Below are 17,622 nucleotides of genomic sequence, written 5' to 3' on the forward strand. Positions count from 1 at the left end.
ACGAACGCTCATATTAAAACGTGCCACTGTAAATTTTATACAAACCGTTCCAGTATTGGAGATACATGCACTAACGAAATCATACATGCACCACTTTCTGACCGCACAACGAAGCATTAAGTAATGTATGCTAGAAATTATTCCCAAAGATAGGAAAATAATGACATAATAGGATAAGGATATGGTATTGTGAAAATTAGTGCAGTAAGTTGGACATATTACAAGAAAAAAAATATATAATGATCAAAGGACAAAAGCAACTCTTTACTGGGTACCAAATAACAAGTCGCAACCGCGGAATCGTTGTCATACAAGGTTATGTGACGAAACCAAGAAGCACTGAGGGTTAACATCGAAAAGACTTTCCAAGATAGATGGTTGTGGAGAAGAGCTGAATAGATTTTCATTGAACAGGGATTGATGATTAAGTAATGTCTGCATGTGAGTATGTGTGCAGGGCCGTACTGCAACTCAGGGGTCCACCAGGAAAGTGCTTTCTAGGGGGCCCACTCACATGTACGTACTGTCCCCCTCTCCCGACAATAAAAGGAGTCAGAGAATGTCATTCGGATCAAGTATGCTGAAAAGTCTTAAAATGGAGATTTAAATTTTTTTAAGGCAATAATTTCTCCCCTGACACTGACTGATTTGACGTAATGCCTAATTCTCCATTCTTCTCTTGCAACTGTACAATCATCTGCACAAGCTCGACTACTTTATATCTCCCCCTAGAATAACAATGCCGCACTTGTGCCATAAACCTTTCATAGGCACCCCTGGTGCATATACAAAATACATATGTGAAGCATCAGAAATAATTTATAATTTATACAAATGCAACACTTATCCATTGTCCTGTATTAACAGCAGAATCGTAACTAGGGTGGTGCGGGCGAGGCCGTGGCCTCGGGCGCTGATAGCAAGAGGGTGCCGAACGAACAAGAAAGAAAAAAAACTGTTGGAAATGAATAAACGACGCGTCGCCCCGAAAAAGTATTGGCACCCTATTAAATAAAAATTGTTGTGGGATTGCAAAGGAATAGATTTATTTAAAAAAAAAAAAAAAAAAAAGAATCTTCCTTGCAACACAAACGTTTCATTAAGAGTCACAAAAAGCTTTTACTTGTTACTTAAAGGAAGTTATTATATACAATTTGTTAATGTCGATGTGATATAGAAGGCTGCAAGCTGCCATTTGCGCGGAAATAATATTCCCCTTGTTTGCCTTCATTTTTAATAACATTTTCGAACTTGAAACAGCTGTAAAATAGGGGCTTAAGGGGTCAGAATTTAACGAATTTCGTCTTTTTAAGACTGATCACTACCAGTGATTTTTTTAAATGTCATTCATATGAAATGCTTCGAATTTGAAGGAATTTATTGCGATGAATTCACCATCAACTACCTGTATCGCCAGGCTATTTTTTTTTTTTACGTACGTATCATTACCTATCTACATACAATCATATACACACATTATATATACCTAGGTATATATGTGTGTAGTGTATATATGTTAGTGTATTTTCAATATGTTAATTAATAATAAGTAGCCTTAAATTCAGAAGTTTCATTCATTAAGAAATTAAGTAATTGATATAATTTTAAACATATGTAGTAGCCAAACTATATTTTGGATTTTAAATGCAAACATTAAAATTATTTTTCACCTCTATTGATTAATATTGAGAAATTCGCAAAGAAGGCTCCTTTGAAATTTCCGTTACATTTCAAAATACTTTTTACCGCAAAATAATCGAAATTAAAAAGCTATTTTTGTGGTCATATACATAATAAATTTCAGAAGTTTACAATTAGACCTATTACTGAATATTGATGGTGTCACCCATTTACAACATTTTAGAACCACATAGTTTCTAATGTATTGAAATTTCATTTATTATATATAGTATGAAACGTAAATAGTTGTAAATTCCCGTAACTGTTCTCCAAGTGGATTTGTATAGCTACAACCAAAGGTAGTTTTGTCAAGTTTAACAAAACCAAAATAAGCCCCTCGAAATAGCTCCTATTTGTAAAAGAATACTAATGATCGCTTTTGGCTGTTGCAATGGTCTGTCCAAGCAGTTTGATAAAAAAAAAAAAAAAAAAAAAAAATATCGTAGAATAACGTCAAAAGCTGCTTCTTTTATGTCAAAAAAAAGGGAAAAAAGAAAAGAAAGGAAAAAGAAGAGGAAAGTGACTAGGTGAGGGGAGGGGAGCGCCCAATTCTACTTCGTTCCTAGCGACGAAATCTCTAGCTACAGCTCTAGGGGGCCCAAAAAGTTTTAAAAATTGCTGAAAACATTTTCACAATACAAGTTAAAAGAAAAAAGTATGATATGAGTCACTCCTATATAATTCATGGATTCATGGACCCTTTTGAACATGTTGAAAGAGGGCCCATCATAAATGTTTCGGTGGGGCCCCATTATATTTCCCACCCTATGGCCCCCAATGGTCTTAATCCGGCCCTGTATATTTTCTATACAGAGAACAATGGGGCTGTAAAATGTAAATTATTATTTAATTTCAAGTTATGGCATCAGTTGAGATTTCAATTTAGCTGAATACTTCAATGTTAAACAGCAGCGCAAATCTGTCTTCAACATTAGAGGGGGGATAAGGCAGTTTCCATAATCTTTTTCTTGTTTTAAACGATGTTCAAAATATTTATGACATTGAGAAACAATGGTGTGGAGGATCAGGGGAGCAGAGTTGTCTTCAACATTGAGAGGCGGGCAGATTTGAGGCTTATTCTGGGGAAACATCAATTTCATCTCACTTTCTTTTGTGGCAATTGGACACAATCACATTTCTACCCAAAAAACACATTTCAAATCCGATTGTTGGCGGGAACAGTCCCCCAGTTCCAAGATTGGAGGGGACATGTCCCCCTCATCCTCCCGGGATTTGTACCAGTGAGTATAAAGCATAGCGGGAAATCAAGAAACCTTTCAAGGGTTGAATTACGAAAAATGTGAAAGGTTGTTTTCGCAATCATCATGGGTTGGCAACGCTGGTCTAGGATTAGCTGACTGTATTGCCGGTACTCGACGTGTTATCGTCCTTCGTTCTCTTACTTCTGTATGCGAGGAGTGCGTGGCGTGTGTTTTTTTGTTCATATGCCGCTACTTACGATACGAGACGAAGAAAAAAATTTACCGTCCATAAGCCCACCGGGAAATTTCCCGGTTTCCCGCCTGGCCAGTACGGCCCTGTATGTGTGTGTGTATGCACGTAAAGTATTCGCTCCTAAAGCACTGGCAGCATCACGAATATAATTTTAGGGTTTCAATAGAGCGCTAATAGGGATAAATCCCGGAGCAAAGTCAGCAATTTGAGAATTATAAACAGACTATCTAGCGACCTGAGTTCTACAAGGAAAATGTCCAATCTTGCTCCCCCATCGCGTCTCTCCTCTCCTGAAGATGCGGGAACTATACAGACCATAGATGTCAGAGTACTTTAGGAAGAAAGTATTTTCCCGAATTCAGTCGTGGATGATGGTCCAGTCTGGTCCCCAACTTTTCAAATCCATCCAATATAAGGACAGATAATTTACTTCTATGAAACAACTATGATGAATTAAGCGTATCACCTTATATTAACAATTTCAATGAAAACTTCCACTAAATACAGATAATATATTATCTTCTGGAGTGGTATTATCTTGAAATGAAACAAGGAAAATATTATAGTATCTCTGTCAGGAGGAAGAGAGCGCGGGTTTTTTCCCCTTGGTTGATTCTGCAGAAAAACCTGTACGGCTGGAGGCTCCATGGACTCTGTAACAGATAGGGGAATTCGGCTTCGAAAGGAACTTCCAACTGGACAAGGAAGTTCTTTACCTATTCATTAAATATTCAAGTAAAGAGCTGAGAAGAATGATTTTAAAAACAGGAAGGCAACGCGTTTTAATAAAATTCAAATAGTTTCAAAATTAAATCAAAGGTTTATTTCAACATATTTTATAAGAATAAGATGAACTAACTCATAACAAATTAATTTTAGAGAAAACATATGATCAATGCAAACGTTTTTACGATCTGAATACTTTCTTTATTGTTTCAATAGCTGTAATTGACGGTAAGAAGTAGTGCATAGTGCAGCTCAAGCAAGCGGAGGGTTTATTATTATTATTATTATTATTATTATTATTATTATTATTATTATTATTATTATTATTATTATTATTATTATTATTATTATTAATAATAATAATAATAATAATAATAATAATAATAATAATAATAATAATAATAATAACTTTGGAGAATTCACAAGTGACGTGAGATAGTTTTTATGTAGGAGACCTGTATTTTTTTTAATGCTTTATTCTGAATAGTCGACATTACTCTTAAATAACTTATAATGCCACATCAATTTTGGGCAATTTAAAGTTGTCCTACGTCGTTTCATGATTGTTATATAATTCTAAAACTTGTATGTTATGGCTTTAACCCCTTTCTGCGTGATTTTTTTTCTTTTAGCAAAATAATAATAATAATAATAATAATCAGTATTGGAAATCCTTATATGGGAATTTGAAAAATGAATTAAAACTTGAATTTTAGATTTTTCACTTAATTCCGACGAGAAATAAGTAAGTGCCATATATGACACACTTACAACTCACAAAGAACATGCCAGATGACACCAAAATCTCTTATTCATACACATCAATATCTCACACAGCAGACAAAACAGTCATTTGAGATCTTTAATAAATCACAAAAAAAGCTAAAGTGAAAAAAGGGTATGGCATGCGGTAAGGGGTTAATGTCTGATACGATTTGAATTTCCTTTGCTCTTTATTTATTGTAGTTAAATAACCCATATTTTGTACTTGGTTCCGCTAAACTGTATTTGTACCATGTCTTGGATGACGGGAGATCAAACCATACGCCATTAGTTAATTGATTAATCAAACTTGTGTCGAGTAGTGCCTTTGCTAATTTTAGTACGTTAATTTGCCTATGCATGACCGACCGCATAGTGTTCTCGAAACGGGGGACTTTCACAAAATGGCCGACAAGCAGTCTTACACCATAGATGAATGAAGTCTAGTCTATGCTAACGAGTCGATTTGGTAGAGGATCTAGTTACTCTTCTTTTAAATAATCTAGTTTGCATATTCTCTTTCTTACTTTTTTCCGCGTAATAGTTCTAGACAAGAAAAATAGATTAATAATTTCATATATACGAGTTCTATTTTTAAAGTAAAGTCGGACTGTCAATAGAAGCAAAACTAATCAGGTGATTTGCCCCTCTAAGTAAAATCTGAAATGGCATTGCTATTTTACAAAGTACATACTAATATGAAGTAGAAGTGATTAATTTGATCGATTAATGTACTAAATGCTCACATTTCGTTTTATACACATTTCAATATGTTTATTTATTTATTTATTTATTTGCTTTATCCAAATTAACAGTTCCATTAGGTTAAAACTAAAATAACTAGTGTTTTCCTAAGGGACGTGTATTAATTACGTCGACATAACGTGTGTCGATTGTTGATGTATTCTCTGGGTAAAATATTCGCAGATGGAATAGTGAGACAGAATTCATGCTATCAGACCAGAAGTTAGCATTTTTTAACCTAGGAAGACTATTACCAGAACATTGGTTAATACCCACAATTGACTCGTGATGCTGTATCGATACCAAAAATTCTCTTCCTTCATCGGATACCGAACTAGAATCACATGGAGAAATTTTAATAATAATAATAATAATAATAATAATAATAATAATAATAATAATAATAATAATAATAATAATAATAATAATAATAATAATAATAATACAACTATTATTAATAGTAGTCCACTTTTTTCTGCGATTCAGATAAAGTACCTTCTTCCTTCTCACTGATTGACAATTCTTCAGTAACCTCATCACTACAACTTAACCTTTACGTTATGACTGATCGGAGCTTCAAGGCATGCTTTTAGCCCGATGCCACGGATTAAAGTCCAGGTAGAGAAATTGCTAGCCATTAAATAAGAGATGCAATCTTTCATAACCTTGGTGTTACAGAAAAACGTATAAAGCAAAATCAAAATCATAAATCGCAATTCATTGGCACCTAAAACCCAAGCTTTCTGGTAATAAGTGCAAATTGAGCTTTCGTCTTACATCAGTCCTCACTACATCAATCTGCAAATATATTATGCTTATCCTATATGATCTCAATATCTTTAAAGCTCCCTCGTGGCTAAGCGGTTAGCGTACGCGCCTTTGGCGTGGGAGACCCGGGTTCGATTCTCGGCGGGAGCTCAATTGATTCCACGTTAATCAGTAGGTCCACGTCTCATATAGCCTCGCTGCTGAAAAGAACGCTAAACTAAAATCAACTCAAAATCTTAAGTAACTTGTTCAATTGTATAACGGATGAAATAGTAATGCTTTCTTCAAAGCTCTTGTTAGTTCTAGGCATCGCAACTAAGAGCAATGTTAAAGGGCAACTGTATCTTCCTTATGAAAGAATAAAGCGGAATTAGAAACACAATGGATGGTGTGAGTGGAGGAAGGACTTCTACATGAAAATACTTAAGTTTCAGGTCTACCTGTTAACAAAGAAGGTTATGTTTTGAGAACTTTTCGTCCGTGTATATAATTTCCGTGTAATATACAAGGATTCTAGAGCATTGTTCGTACATATCTACATCGGAATACCTTTACTGTTTATGCCCCTTCGTGGCCGACTGGTTGATGCGCGTGCTTTCTGTACGTATGGTCAGAGGTTCGATTCCCGATGAGGATTTTTTTTTTACCTTAGACACAAGTTCGAGTAGAAGTTCAGATTCAGGAGCGGATACAGAAATTTCTTGAAGGGGCAGTTCTGGGAATAGAAACATCCTCTTTCTCTCTCTTATACAGGGTGTTTCAAAACAAAACAAAAAACAACATTTGGGAGGTGATTCCTGACCAAGATAAGACAAAAAGTTATAGACCAACCTGGGTGCACAAATGCTTCCTTTCGGAGTTATAGGCTACCGAAAACATGACAAAATGAACTTTAAAGGTCCATAGCTGAGACCAACCGTAGTCGGGTCAAGACACTTAAGATCTAGTACCGTATGTGCCCTATCCAAATATCCAACTTTCTCAATCCTTCGGTACTCCCGCTACAATTTTTATAGATGTAGTTGGTGAATATTTCAAATTATATGCTCGTAGCTGAACTCCCTCTATACAAATTGTTGTGTGAGTACCTTAGGATTCTGAAACATGTATTTTTGGATAGCGCACGTATTAGTTTCTAAGTGAAGTCCTGACCCGACTACGGTAGGTCCCATAGTTTTGGAGTTATGGACCTTTAAAGTTCATTTTTTCCATAGTTTTAGGCAGCCTATAACGCCGAAAGGAAGCATTTATGCACCCAGATTGTTCTATACTTTTTGTCTTACCTTGATGTCAGGAATCACCTTCCAAACGTTGTCGGTGTTGTTTTGAAACACTGTTTATATGAGTGAGTGTTTGTGTATACATACCGGTACTGCTAAACATTAAGTCCAACTTGGAATATTAACTTTCAGGTTGCGGTATCCTCTACATTTAGCATTTCTACATTATAACAATTTTTTTTTATTTTTTTTATTTTTTTATTTTTTTATTTATTTATTTTTTTTTTTTGTAACTAATCATTTATTAGTAGACACGCCGAGTTTCGTTATACTCTAAAAGTTAAAAAAAAAAAAATATTTTGAGTACACTACACATTCTGTAGGTATTTTATAGTTCCATGTTCGAAAATTGAAATAAGAAATGGAGTGAAAATAAGTTGTATTTTTATACAACTTCAAGAATAAAAGGGAACATTTGCATTTCAAACGGCTGTTGTTTCTTATTCTCTCATAACTTCTGTTCTATAAACTAATAAATTTTTCTATAGCAGAAAAAAGTGGTCATTCAGTAATTTTTAACAAATCTTGTTTATAAACACACGCTGCACTTATTTTCCCCGTAAACAGGTTTTTGTAAGTCCAAGCAAGGGCGCCGATCCGGCGGGGAAGAAGGCGCAAAGCTCATGCGGGCCTCCCTGTATTTTGATGAATATATATTTTTATATGCATTTGTCTTCTTATATGTATTGTTATATGTATTTTTTTATGAATGAGCCCCCCAAAGTTACAGAGAAATCGGCGCCCTTGAGTCCAAGCCCGATATTTGACAGCCAATAACTCAGGAACAAAAGGTCCCCAACTTTACCAAAATTTTAAATGTTGATAGACCTTAACAAGTTTAATATACCCGTGAAATACTGCAGAGTGCAGTCATTTGGTTGTTGAGTTATCGAGTATCAAATTTGAGGATTTGGACTCAAGTAAATCTAAATCCTAACTTCGGTGGCAAAAAACTCGAGGGCCAAGGATCTGGTCAATTTAATATTTAATATGCATAGTAAGATCATTAATTTCTACCATCATGCCAAATTCAGTCAAGGTCGGATTGAGTTTTATCAATCGCATTTTTCTTGATTTCACTGAGCTCAAACCCAACTTCGATGGCCAATAACTTTTACACCATAATAATGTTATTTTATACTATGCTGGGATGTGCACAAATCTTGTCATCATACATACAAAGTTTGGTGAAGATCGGATTAGTATAGTCGATAGCATACCACATATAATGACGTTTCATTACATTGGATTTCAACTTGGATGGCCAATAACTCAGGAAATAAAGGCAGCAAGGCATGTTATTTAGAACATGAAGAGATTAGTGCACATATATATAATCATTCCAATTTTGCTCAATATCGGATGAATTTCGTCACAAAACTCGTCAAGCTTTATTACCACACCAAGTTTGGTAAAGATCGAATGGGCTTTATTGATCATAATTTAGTGAATTTTTTTCATTCAAACCCAAATTTGGTAGTCAATAACTCGAGAATAAATGATTTGTTTAGGATTTTTGGGCTTTCGGCACCAATAGCCATTTAGCCCATCACGTATGGGGGATGACGTCCCTCGGCGATCACACTATCCGGGGAAAGGGAAGGAAGGAAGCGGGCTGGGACCTGTAAGTTAGGCACCACCCCGGCATTTACCTGGTGTGAATGAGTAAAACCCAGGAAAACCTTATTCAGCATGGATGACTTGAAAAAGTTTTTTACACTCTTTCGACCGAGTGCCCCCACCAGGAACCAATGATTTGTATAGCATAATATATCACGTACGTACTAAAGCACATGAGATCTACAATCATATAATCATTCTTTAAATCTATTGAAATATCCTTTAGTTTATGAAAATTAAATTTTGATATATTTTAATATTAAATAATCCAATTCTAACTCCAACAGGTACTTAATAACGATAAACTCTAGGGCACAAGCTCCTGGACATCTATAAATATTTAAATATATTTAAAAGCAGGACAATATGTACTGTACCCATCGATTTTTGTTTCTTCAACTTGTAGATGTAAACCCAAGATATATTGTGCAAAATTACACATTAGTTGCGTTAGAACTAGAACAATGCTATCCAGGCCCGCAACCAACCACAGAAGTTTTTGGGGGGCATGAATATGTTAGGGGGCAAGTCATTAAACATTCTCTTACCAATAGTTAAATTTTTTTTTTTTTTGTATTAATAATAGCATTTTGTGTTAGGGTCTGGAGGGGCCACGAAAAGTTTAGGGGCAGGCCCCCTAGCCCCCTTCTGGTTGCGGGCGTGATGCTATCCTAAAATCCTCTTTGCAGTGGAAAGAAACCTACTCCCTAAAATCATTTCTTTCTTGTTATTCTCACAAAACAGAACTAGTTTCTAGTACGAGGTCGAGGATGTGAAAAAAAAAAAGCTCGTACGACATTTTTTAAAAAGAAATTTCACATACTATTTCAAAAGAAAACATTTTATTATAGAAAAAATCACAAGACGACAATAGAGATGATTCCCCAATTAATTTCTTTTAAGAACAACAGAAAAAAAGCTTTATTTCAGGGGGGTCGGTAACCTGTAGATACAAAGTATGTGTTGTGTTAGCGTAACGCTTGCCTTTGTTATCGACATAAAACTGAGAAAGTTTTAAAAGACACACACACGTAACACACTATATTTTAATCTGACTATAATAGTAAAAGAAAGAAAGAAAAAAAAATGGTTCACGTAACCAGGTTGGAAAGAATGCCGAAATGTGTGTATGTATGTGTGTCTTGGCGTACTTGTCTTTTCTTCCAACACTTGTTGTCTATTTCGTTCGCCCCATGACGTCATTGTTCCAATGAATTATCAAGCACCATGTTCTTCCTAGCAGTTTTGATCTTCCGCTTTCTCAACTCAATTCCTCGCCTTGATTTCATCCATGTCGCTCTCTGCTCAAGACGTTATCAACAGGTACATTCACCGCATTGCATGCAGGGGTACATCCACACAAACATGTTCCTTCCACAGCACAATAGATTATTTCATGGCTTTTTTTTTTCTTTTATTATTCCAGCTGGAGTCTGTGTGTGGAACAAGGCATTCTTTCCCCCACCACCAATATCACACTCTCTTTTTGCACTACGAATCCATTTCTTTGTGACAAAAGGAAAAAAATGTTGCTTGTTTGTCGATTCAATTGTTTTTCTTTTCTTTTTTCTCCCTTAGGTTAAGTTAAATAAGAATGTCAACATAACTTTTTGATTTCTGTAATTCGAAATTTATAGGTAAGTAAAACTTACTTATTGGTGTCGTAATAACGTTGTTTTATACAACGTGTGAACGTATATTGTTTGCTTAAGATGTAGGTTTTTCTTACGTTCTTTTCTCCAGGCTCATACGCGAAAAAAATTTATACACATTTTAAAACGCTAGTATATTCCAGTTTGCGATTATTTTAATTTTCATCAATTTAGCGGTCAACTCTAATTGACAAGTAGATAAGATTTGATAGCTATGATCAGGGGGTAAAAGTGAGGGGAACGCGGGTGGACGCCGTTATCTTATTTCCAAAAAATATCCATGGCGTCCCTCCACTTCCTTAAAAATCACAATAGGCAAAGATATGCAAAGGGGATGGCGTAATATCATATGTCCCCCTGCCTTTTGAGATCCACTTTTACGTCTGGCCAGGGCCGGATTAAGGAGGGTTTAGGGGGGGGGGGTAAAAGTGCCGGGCCTCCAGGTGGACAAGAGCCTCTACCGTGATCGAAATCTCAACTGGCTATCTAAAAAGAATCATGAACATACAGTCATTATCCTAAAATAAAATATGACCAAAAATATGAAACATATTCCGTTAACTTTCCTACTGTACTTTCACAAAAATTAATTAAGTGAAGTCAGCAGGGGCCACATATTTTTTTCTAGCCCCTAGCCTCCAGATGGGTTAATCCAGCCCTGCCTCTGACTATGATAAAATATCCAAGTATGCGACCAAACAGTGACTGGTTCTTTGACCGAAATTTTTTGTGAACTAGGAATCATTGACCTGGTTGTCAGATTCTGTCATTTTTAACTGTTAATCCTTGCTGTTAATAGATATAAACTAATCGTCGTGTTAACATGCGTGAACACAAAACTGTCTCCCGTTTCATAAAATATTAAGCATTTAAAGTACTAATTTCATATTCTATATATTGTATTTTTTGTATTGTTTCGTTTTCTGTGTATTGAACCATATGATAACTTATAATAATAATAATAATAATAATAATAATAATAATAATAATAATAATAATAATAATAATAATAATAATAATAATAATAATAATAATAATAATAATAATGAGTAATTGCATCACATGTAGAGTTTTTGTTTCTTTTTCTCTGTATTATATAGCAATCCATAACACATTATAAGGAAATAAAAATCCCACTGATTCAGCGATATATCTTTTCCAAATATTTCGTTCAAAGAATTTTATGTCCCTGGTTGATCGCAAACTCTAATTATTTTGCCAAGTTTATAGCAGTTATCAACCTGTTAAAAAAAGTTGGTCGCTACATGGACCATAATGACAGTCCTAAACAGGACTGATCGCAAACCAGACGGGATCGTTAAAAACAGCTATCCACATACTATATAGAGATTTTGAAAATTACATATTGTAATTACATATTCCATTTGCATAATACTTAAATTGATTATTTCCAACAAGGCATGGTAGTTTACTGGTGATTCGCTAATCTCCAAAGATGCCCAAATTCATGAGGTCGGCACTCACGAGTTCAAAATTCACAATCGACTGACGTCATACTCACATCATGAGCGATAAGGGTGTGGTCGTGAGGATGTTATGAGTGTGAGATTGAGTTCAAATGAGTGTGATTTCGATCTGACGACAGTGAAATGTTGAGTGAGTGTGAAATCGATATGATGTGTGAGTAATGTTGTCACGAGACGAAAAAAAATTCTCATCTTGTCTCGGATTCTCGTCTCGAAAACGAGACAAGAGGTGTATGTTCAAATTCCAAAAGAGACGAGACGAGAAACTTAACAATTTTAGTCATGTTTTTAAGACGAGAATCGAGAAATACCTCGAGTCCCGTGGGCAACACTAGTTTACTCTAACACTAGTCTTAGATCTTACTCTCTTTAGTGTTACACGATACAAACTATGAACTGATCAAGTGACTGTACGAACGTAATGAAAAGCATTTATCAACGTTTAAAGATAGGCAAGTAATTACACTGTATACTGCAATAATAAATATGGTTTAAATGTTAGTATATCATACCCTTCGTAGATTTCTCGTGAAGCAGAATGATTGATAACTTTTAATGAAATTATTTAGAGTCGGGGCATATGTTCTGCACATCCATTTCGACATCTAAGTTTTACGTCCCACGGTTATGCCGGTTAGGCTAAAGGAGACGATGATGGTGAGAAATGAGTGGAATGAGGAAAGGGGGAGGAAACGGGAGATCGCCGAGAAAACCCATGCACATGGTGTCTGTCCACCACAAAATTCACTTGGCGCGAGCTGGGATCGGACCAGGAACCCCAAGCATCATAGGTGACCGCTCTACCACTGAGCCACCGCGGCCCCCTACATACATTTCGAGACAAGACAAGAAATAATTTTTCGAGAATCGATATGGAAACGAAACGTCTACAAAATTTGACATCAAGAAAGCTCATTTCTAATCTCGTCTCGTATCTTGGATAACACTAGATATGAGTGTGAGGTTGAGTGAATGTGATGTTAAAACGGTGTGCTCGTGGTGTCCAAATGACGATCTGAGTGTGAAGTTGAGTGACAATGATGTGTTCGTGAGATCTAGTGAGAGTGATGGCGGATTGATAACGTAAGTAAGGTTTAGTTCAAATAACGGCATTTTTGCTCACCTACGGAGTGAGTAGTCCCTGAGTTTTCTCGAATTTTTCGTTTTCTGTCATATTCTTTGTCATTCCATCAATTGTTCAACAATAAATCTTCACTTGCGTTTATCATTTGTATTCTTTAATTTACAAATATAACCGTAAGACGCTAAATTAAAAAAAAATCATTTTATTTATTTATTTTATTATTTACTTTTGAACTCTCACACAAAAGAGAGAGAATGATGCTTTCCTATAACTTCCAGTTCCATGACATTCGTTACTAAAATCTATTAAGCTGAGTACATCGACTCCTCCTGGCTTTTTAGACTAGAGTACGCTACCACTTAAGTTTGATAGCTTATACTAATTGAGTAATGGAAATGGAAAAGGCTGAAAGTGCCACAAAGTAAAATTTCCAGTATTCAATAAAAACTTCCTAAAACTGTACTTTATACTTTAAGGTGCTGCTCCTTGCGAGCGCTCTAGAAACTAGTAGGAATTTTTCTGGCACTTTGGACCTTCTCTAGGTTATTGGCGATGTCGTTTACAACACATTCCATACAAAAAATCGATTTTTTATTTTTTGGCACTTTCAGCCTTTTCCATTTCCACTACACAATTGTATCACGATGGGTCTACAACAGGGACGACACCAAACGTGAAAAAGGGTTAGCAAAACTACTACCCACGAAACAAGACCTAACTTCCGATACGAGTCGAAATATTAGTTGTATAACTTTCCGAAATGAAACATTCTAAATTCTTGTAGACAACCCTATTCTCATTCTAACCTTTCCATTTAATTCTCTTAATTTTAAATGTCCCATATGCTTTTTATCTTGCTTTGATTTATCATCTGTTTTCCCATCTAACTGGGTGAATGGGCTAAAAACCTGAGCTTTCGGGATTATAACTTGGAAATACATACACACAGAGAGAAGGATAAAACATCAGTTCTAAATAGAAACATGTCCTTGAGATAGATATCTAGCCACGAACTTCATAATGATATTACTGGGTAAAAATTCAACATTTTCTTTTATAATGTGCGTAAGGAGAAAATTGCTGGCATACGTACAAGTATTTCCAGAAAATTAAAAAAATTAAACTTTAGAATTTCAGCATAAACTTTCTTTGAAACTTATAACACAACGAGCTTCCATAGTACATAAAGATTTTCCGGGAAGATGATATTCCGTTCTCTTTTGAAATGACACGAGATCACGATATATTCAGGAAGCACCTACGATTTTTCAACACAAAGGCGTCTGTAGGTACACAAAGAAAGAAAAAAATATAAACACCGTGTCGTCGGACCACGAATGTATTTTTCTACTGATATCATCTGTATTTGTGAAACATATTCTTATCTCTTTAATTGGACAAAACTCCGTAGTCCTTTCCATGCAGAATGCTAACGCCTTAAGAAAGAGACTGTTATAGTCTGTGAAAACAGAAAAAAAAAAAAAAAAAAGCGAAGGATACAAAAGCTGGGTTAGTTACCTCGAAGTCCCAGGCTAGATATATTCCAAAGCTGCTCTGAGAGCATGTTGTGGAATCGTAATCAAGCGTTCATTTTCGACGAAAACAGTCACCGAGTGAGTATCAACGAAATTCTGTCGTCCCGTATGACCATTTCCAAAGATGTTCTCCTTTCTTGGAACTGCTGAGAGAAACAGAGATAGAAAAAACATAATACGTGCCTAGTAGCTGCAAATCACGTACTGGTGTGATAGAAAACATCTGGAGTACGATTAAGTCGAAAGGCCATCATCTTCTTCACTATCAAAGCGAACGTAATTAACTCACACTAATGGGGAAACATACTGTCTCACTCATGGAATGAACTATTTCATCTTGACTAAGTTCTTTGCCCTACGAGAAAAACATTTTCAAAATCCATATACTGTATGTTGGGGTCGCGTCAAAAGTTCTATAGTCCACTTGTCCTAAACTGAATTGAACCACACCTATACGGACCCTATATGGTTGTAGAAATGGTCAAAAGGCATAAATAATCTAGTAGTACTAGTCCTGGTGCGCAGGCATTCTAAAAAGCATAATATTGTAGTTCCATAAGTCTTAGAGTGCAAGAGTCAAATTCTAGAAGTCATACAATTTAGGTCTTCTGCGTATATAATGCTTCTTTCACAGAAAACAGATACAATTCAAGATTATCAACTTTTCAGGAAAACGAGTTAAAACTTAGCACTGCTATATAATATGGGAGGACAAATGACCAATTGCTCCTTGCAAGAGGAAGAGAAGGACGGGTGTGGGTAAAGATGTATATCTTGATCTGCATTGCTTTACGTAAAATTCCCCTAGCCTTTAGAACCATTTTTAACATTATATATCAAATAAGGGTCATTTTTCTATTAAAGATTATTTTAAGACTTCTGCATAACATATAGGTAGGCTATATATGAGAGGCACGGGGGAACATAATGGTATGTCAAATTTTCCAATTGCCAAGTAAATTGGAAAACAAGATTTAACATTCCCATTCAATTCAATGTAATGACACACCAAACAAGCTTCTTCAGCCATCTATAGGTACATTTCCGAAATTAAACTGCCTACATACTCTTCTGTGATTCGATCCCAAATCATTTCACCCACTAACTCAATTTCACCGGAAGTGGCGCTTCCCATTAAGTTTTTACGAGCCGCTTATGTGTGTATGTATCTATGTATTACATTTATTCGTTGATTTTTTCAATGATTATCGGTACAATATGAGAACTGTCAAGCAGTACCAAACAGTGATGAAAAGGGTCAGAAACATCATGATCCATGTCCCGGAAGACACGAACACTGTCAGATCCGCGACTTAACAGACCCAGTGATCCAGACTGACCCATGGCACAGAATGAGCGGGTAGAACCCGGACATGAAACTTTGTCATACACATAAAGAGTATGTGTAATGCTACTAATGCAATTCTAACATTATTCTTTCCTCTCTCATTGTCTTTTCACTAAATATAATTTTCTTTCTTGGTTTCTGTTTCTTCTGTGTATGTCAAACACTGCACTCAAAGATAACTACAAGATTATCAGAGTACAAAAGCATCAGGGTCACAGAAAAGATTAGTTACATGTTTCTCTTATGAAGGATAGTCAAAGTTTAATCGACCTGTAAAAGTTGTCGTTTAGAGTGTCAAAAGAATTCGGGAAAACAAGATTTTGAACCGAGTAATAACACGAATTCCCTGCTTTCAGTCGACATTTAATTTCTCTGTGGATATGGTTTTGGTCTGTTAAAATTGATCTTAGATATTTGAAAGATCCTAGATACTGATATTGATCCTAGACACTACAAGATTACACATCATTTTGTACTTACCAGATAATTACGTAGATAAATTTTGACATTATTCTTTGATTTCTGTAAGATTCTGAAAAATGTGAAAACATGGGGATATAGCCGAGATAAGTGTAACTGATGTAGTCTTCTATTGTAAATACACAGATACAGTTATTATGAGATTTTTCTCTTAGGGACATTGATTTTAAAACATTCAGGGTTGTTCTTCCTTAGTGATATTATTCTATAAAAGGAAACTTAATGATGCGCAGAACTAGTTGCACAAAAAAGAAAATTGAAATCTTACCTGGAGCACAGCTCTTGGTTCATTCTCCCTGGATAGGCAGAAAGTATGTCTTTTTCCTGTCTCTTGGTCAACACACTGCAAATTCAAGTAGCGAAGTACGAGTCGAAAGACAGGTCTACCGCCTTCCAAAATAAGTAAAGCTCCATCCCGGACTTCCACATACCTCTCCTTCCAATGCGCATCGCGATTCACCTCTGTAGCCCACAGAAGGTGTCCTGAAAATCAAAATATTTATGAAATTAGGTTAAGATATACATTTTCCTATAAATTTCTAATACAAGCATACGTATAAATAAAAAAAGGAATAATAACAAATGTTAACATAGAAATAACGAATTATTTTAAATATTGCTAATCTTGCTTTTATTTTCAAAGAAATCTGGAGGATAACTCTGCTGATAAGTAGATCTAAGAGCTCATCAAGAAACCCAGACATCAACGATCATATGCCTTAACTATAGCTTAATCCCATGTAAATTTGGAACCATACACCAGAACTAATAAGACTATAACCATTATCAATCCACCGCGGGATTACGATCTCCCCAACTCTTGTTCAAAGACCTCTACCATCTTGTGCATTTCTCTTCTGTTACTTCGCAATGCTTCTTGATTTCGTCACACCACTTTGTAGGAAGGAGTTTTCTGAGTCCCTTTTGATTCTTGGCACCCATTCTTTTGTTTATCGATCATGTGCTAGATATATGGTGTATTTTGGGTGTCTGTAGTCACA

The 17,622-nt window shown here is 35.5% G+C and overlaps 1 protein-coding gene across 2 annotated transcripts in view; it reads right to left on the reverse strand.

Moving 5' to 3' along the window:
• The window catches only part of LOC145668750 (uncharacterized), a 131,375-nt gene that overhangs the window by 82,363 nt on the left and 31,390 nt on the right, over window positions 1-17,622 (reverse strand). For both annotated transcript variants that reach the window (XM_081736891.1, XM_081736890.1), the window contains exon 2: window positions 16,890-17,104. In XM_081736891.1, coding sequence (XP_081593017.1) covers window positions 16,890-17,104 — 215 coding nt within the window. The remainder of the gene's footprint in view (window positions 1-16,889; window positions 17,105-17,622) is intronic.

Source organism: Thermobia domestica, chromosome 13 (assembly GCF_964235325.1).
Source record: "Thermobia domestica chromosome 13, izTheDome1.hap1.1, whole genome shotgun sequence".
NCBI lineage: Eukaryota > Metazoa > Arthropoda > Insecta > Zygentoma > Lepismatidae > Thermobia > Thermobia domestica.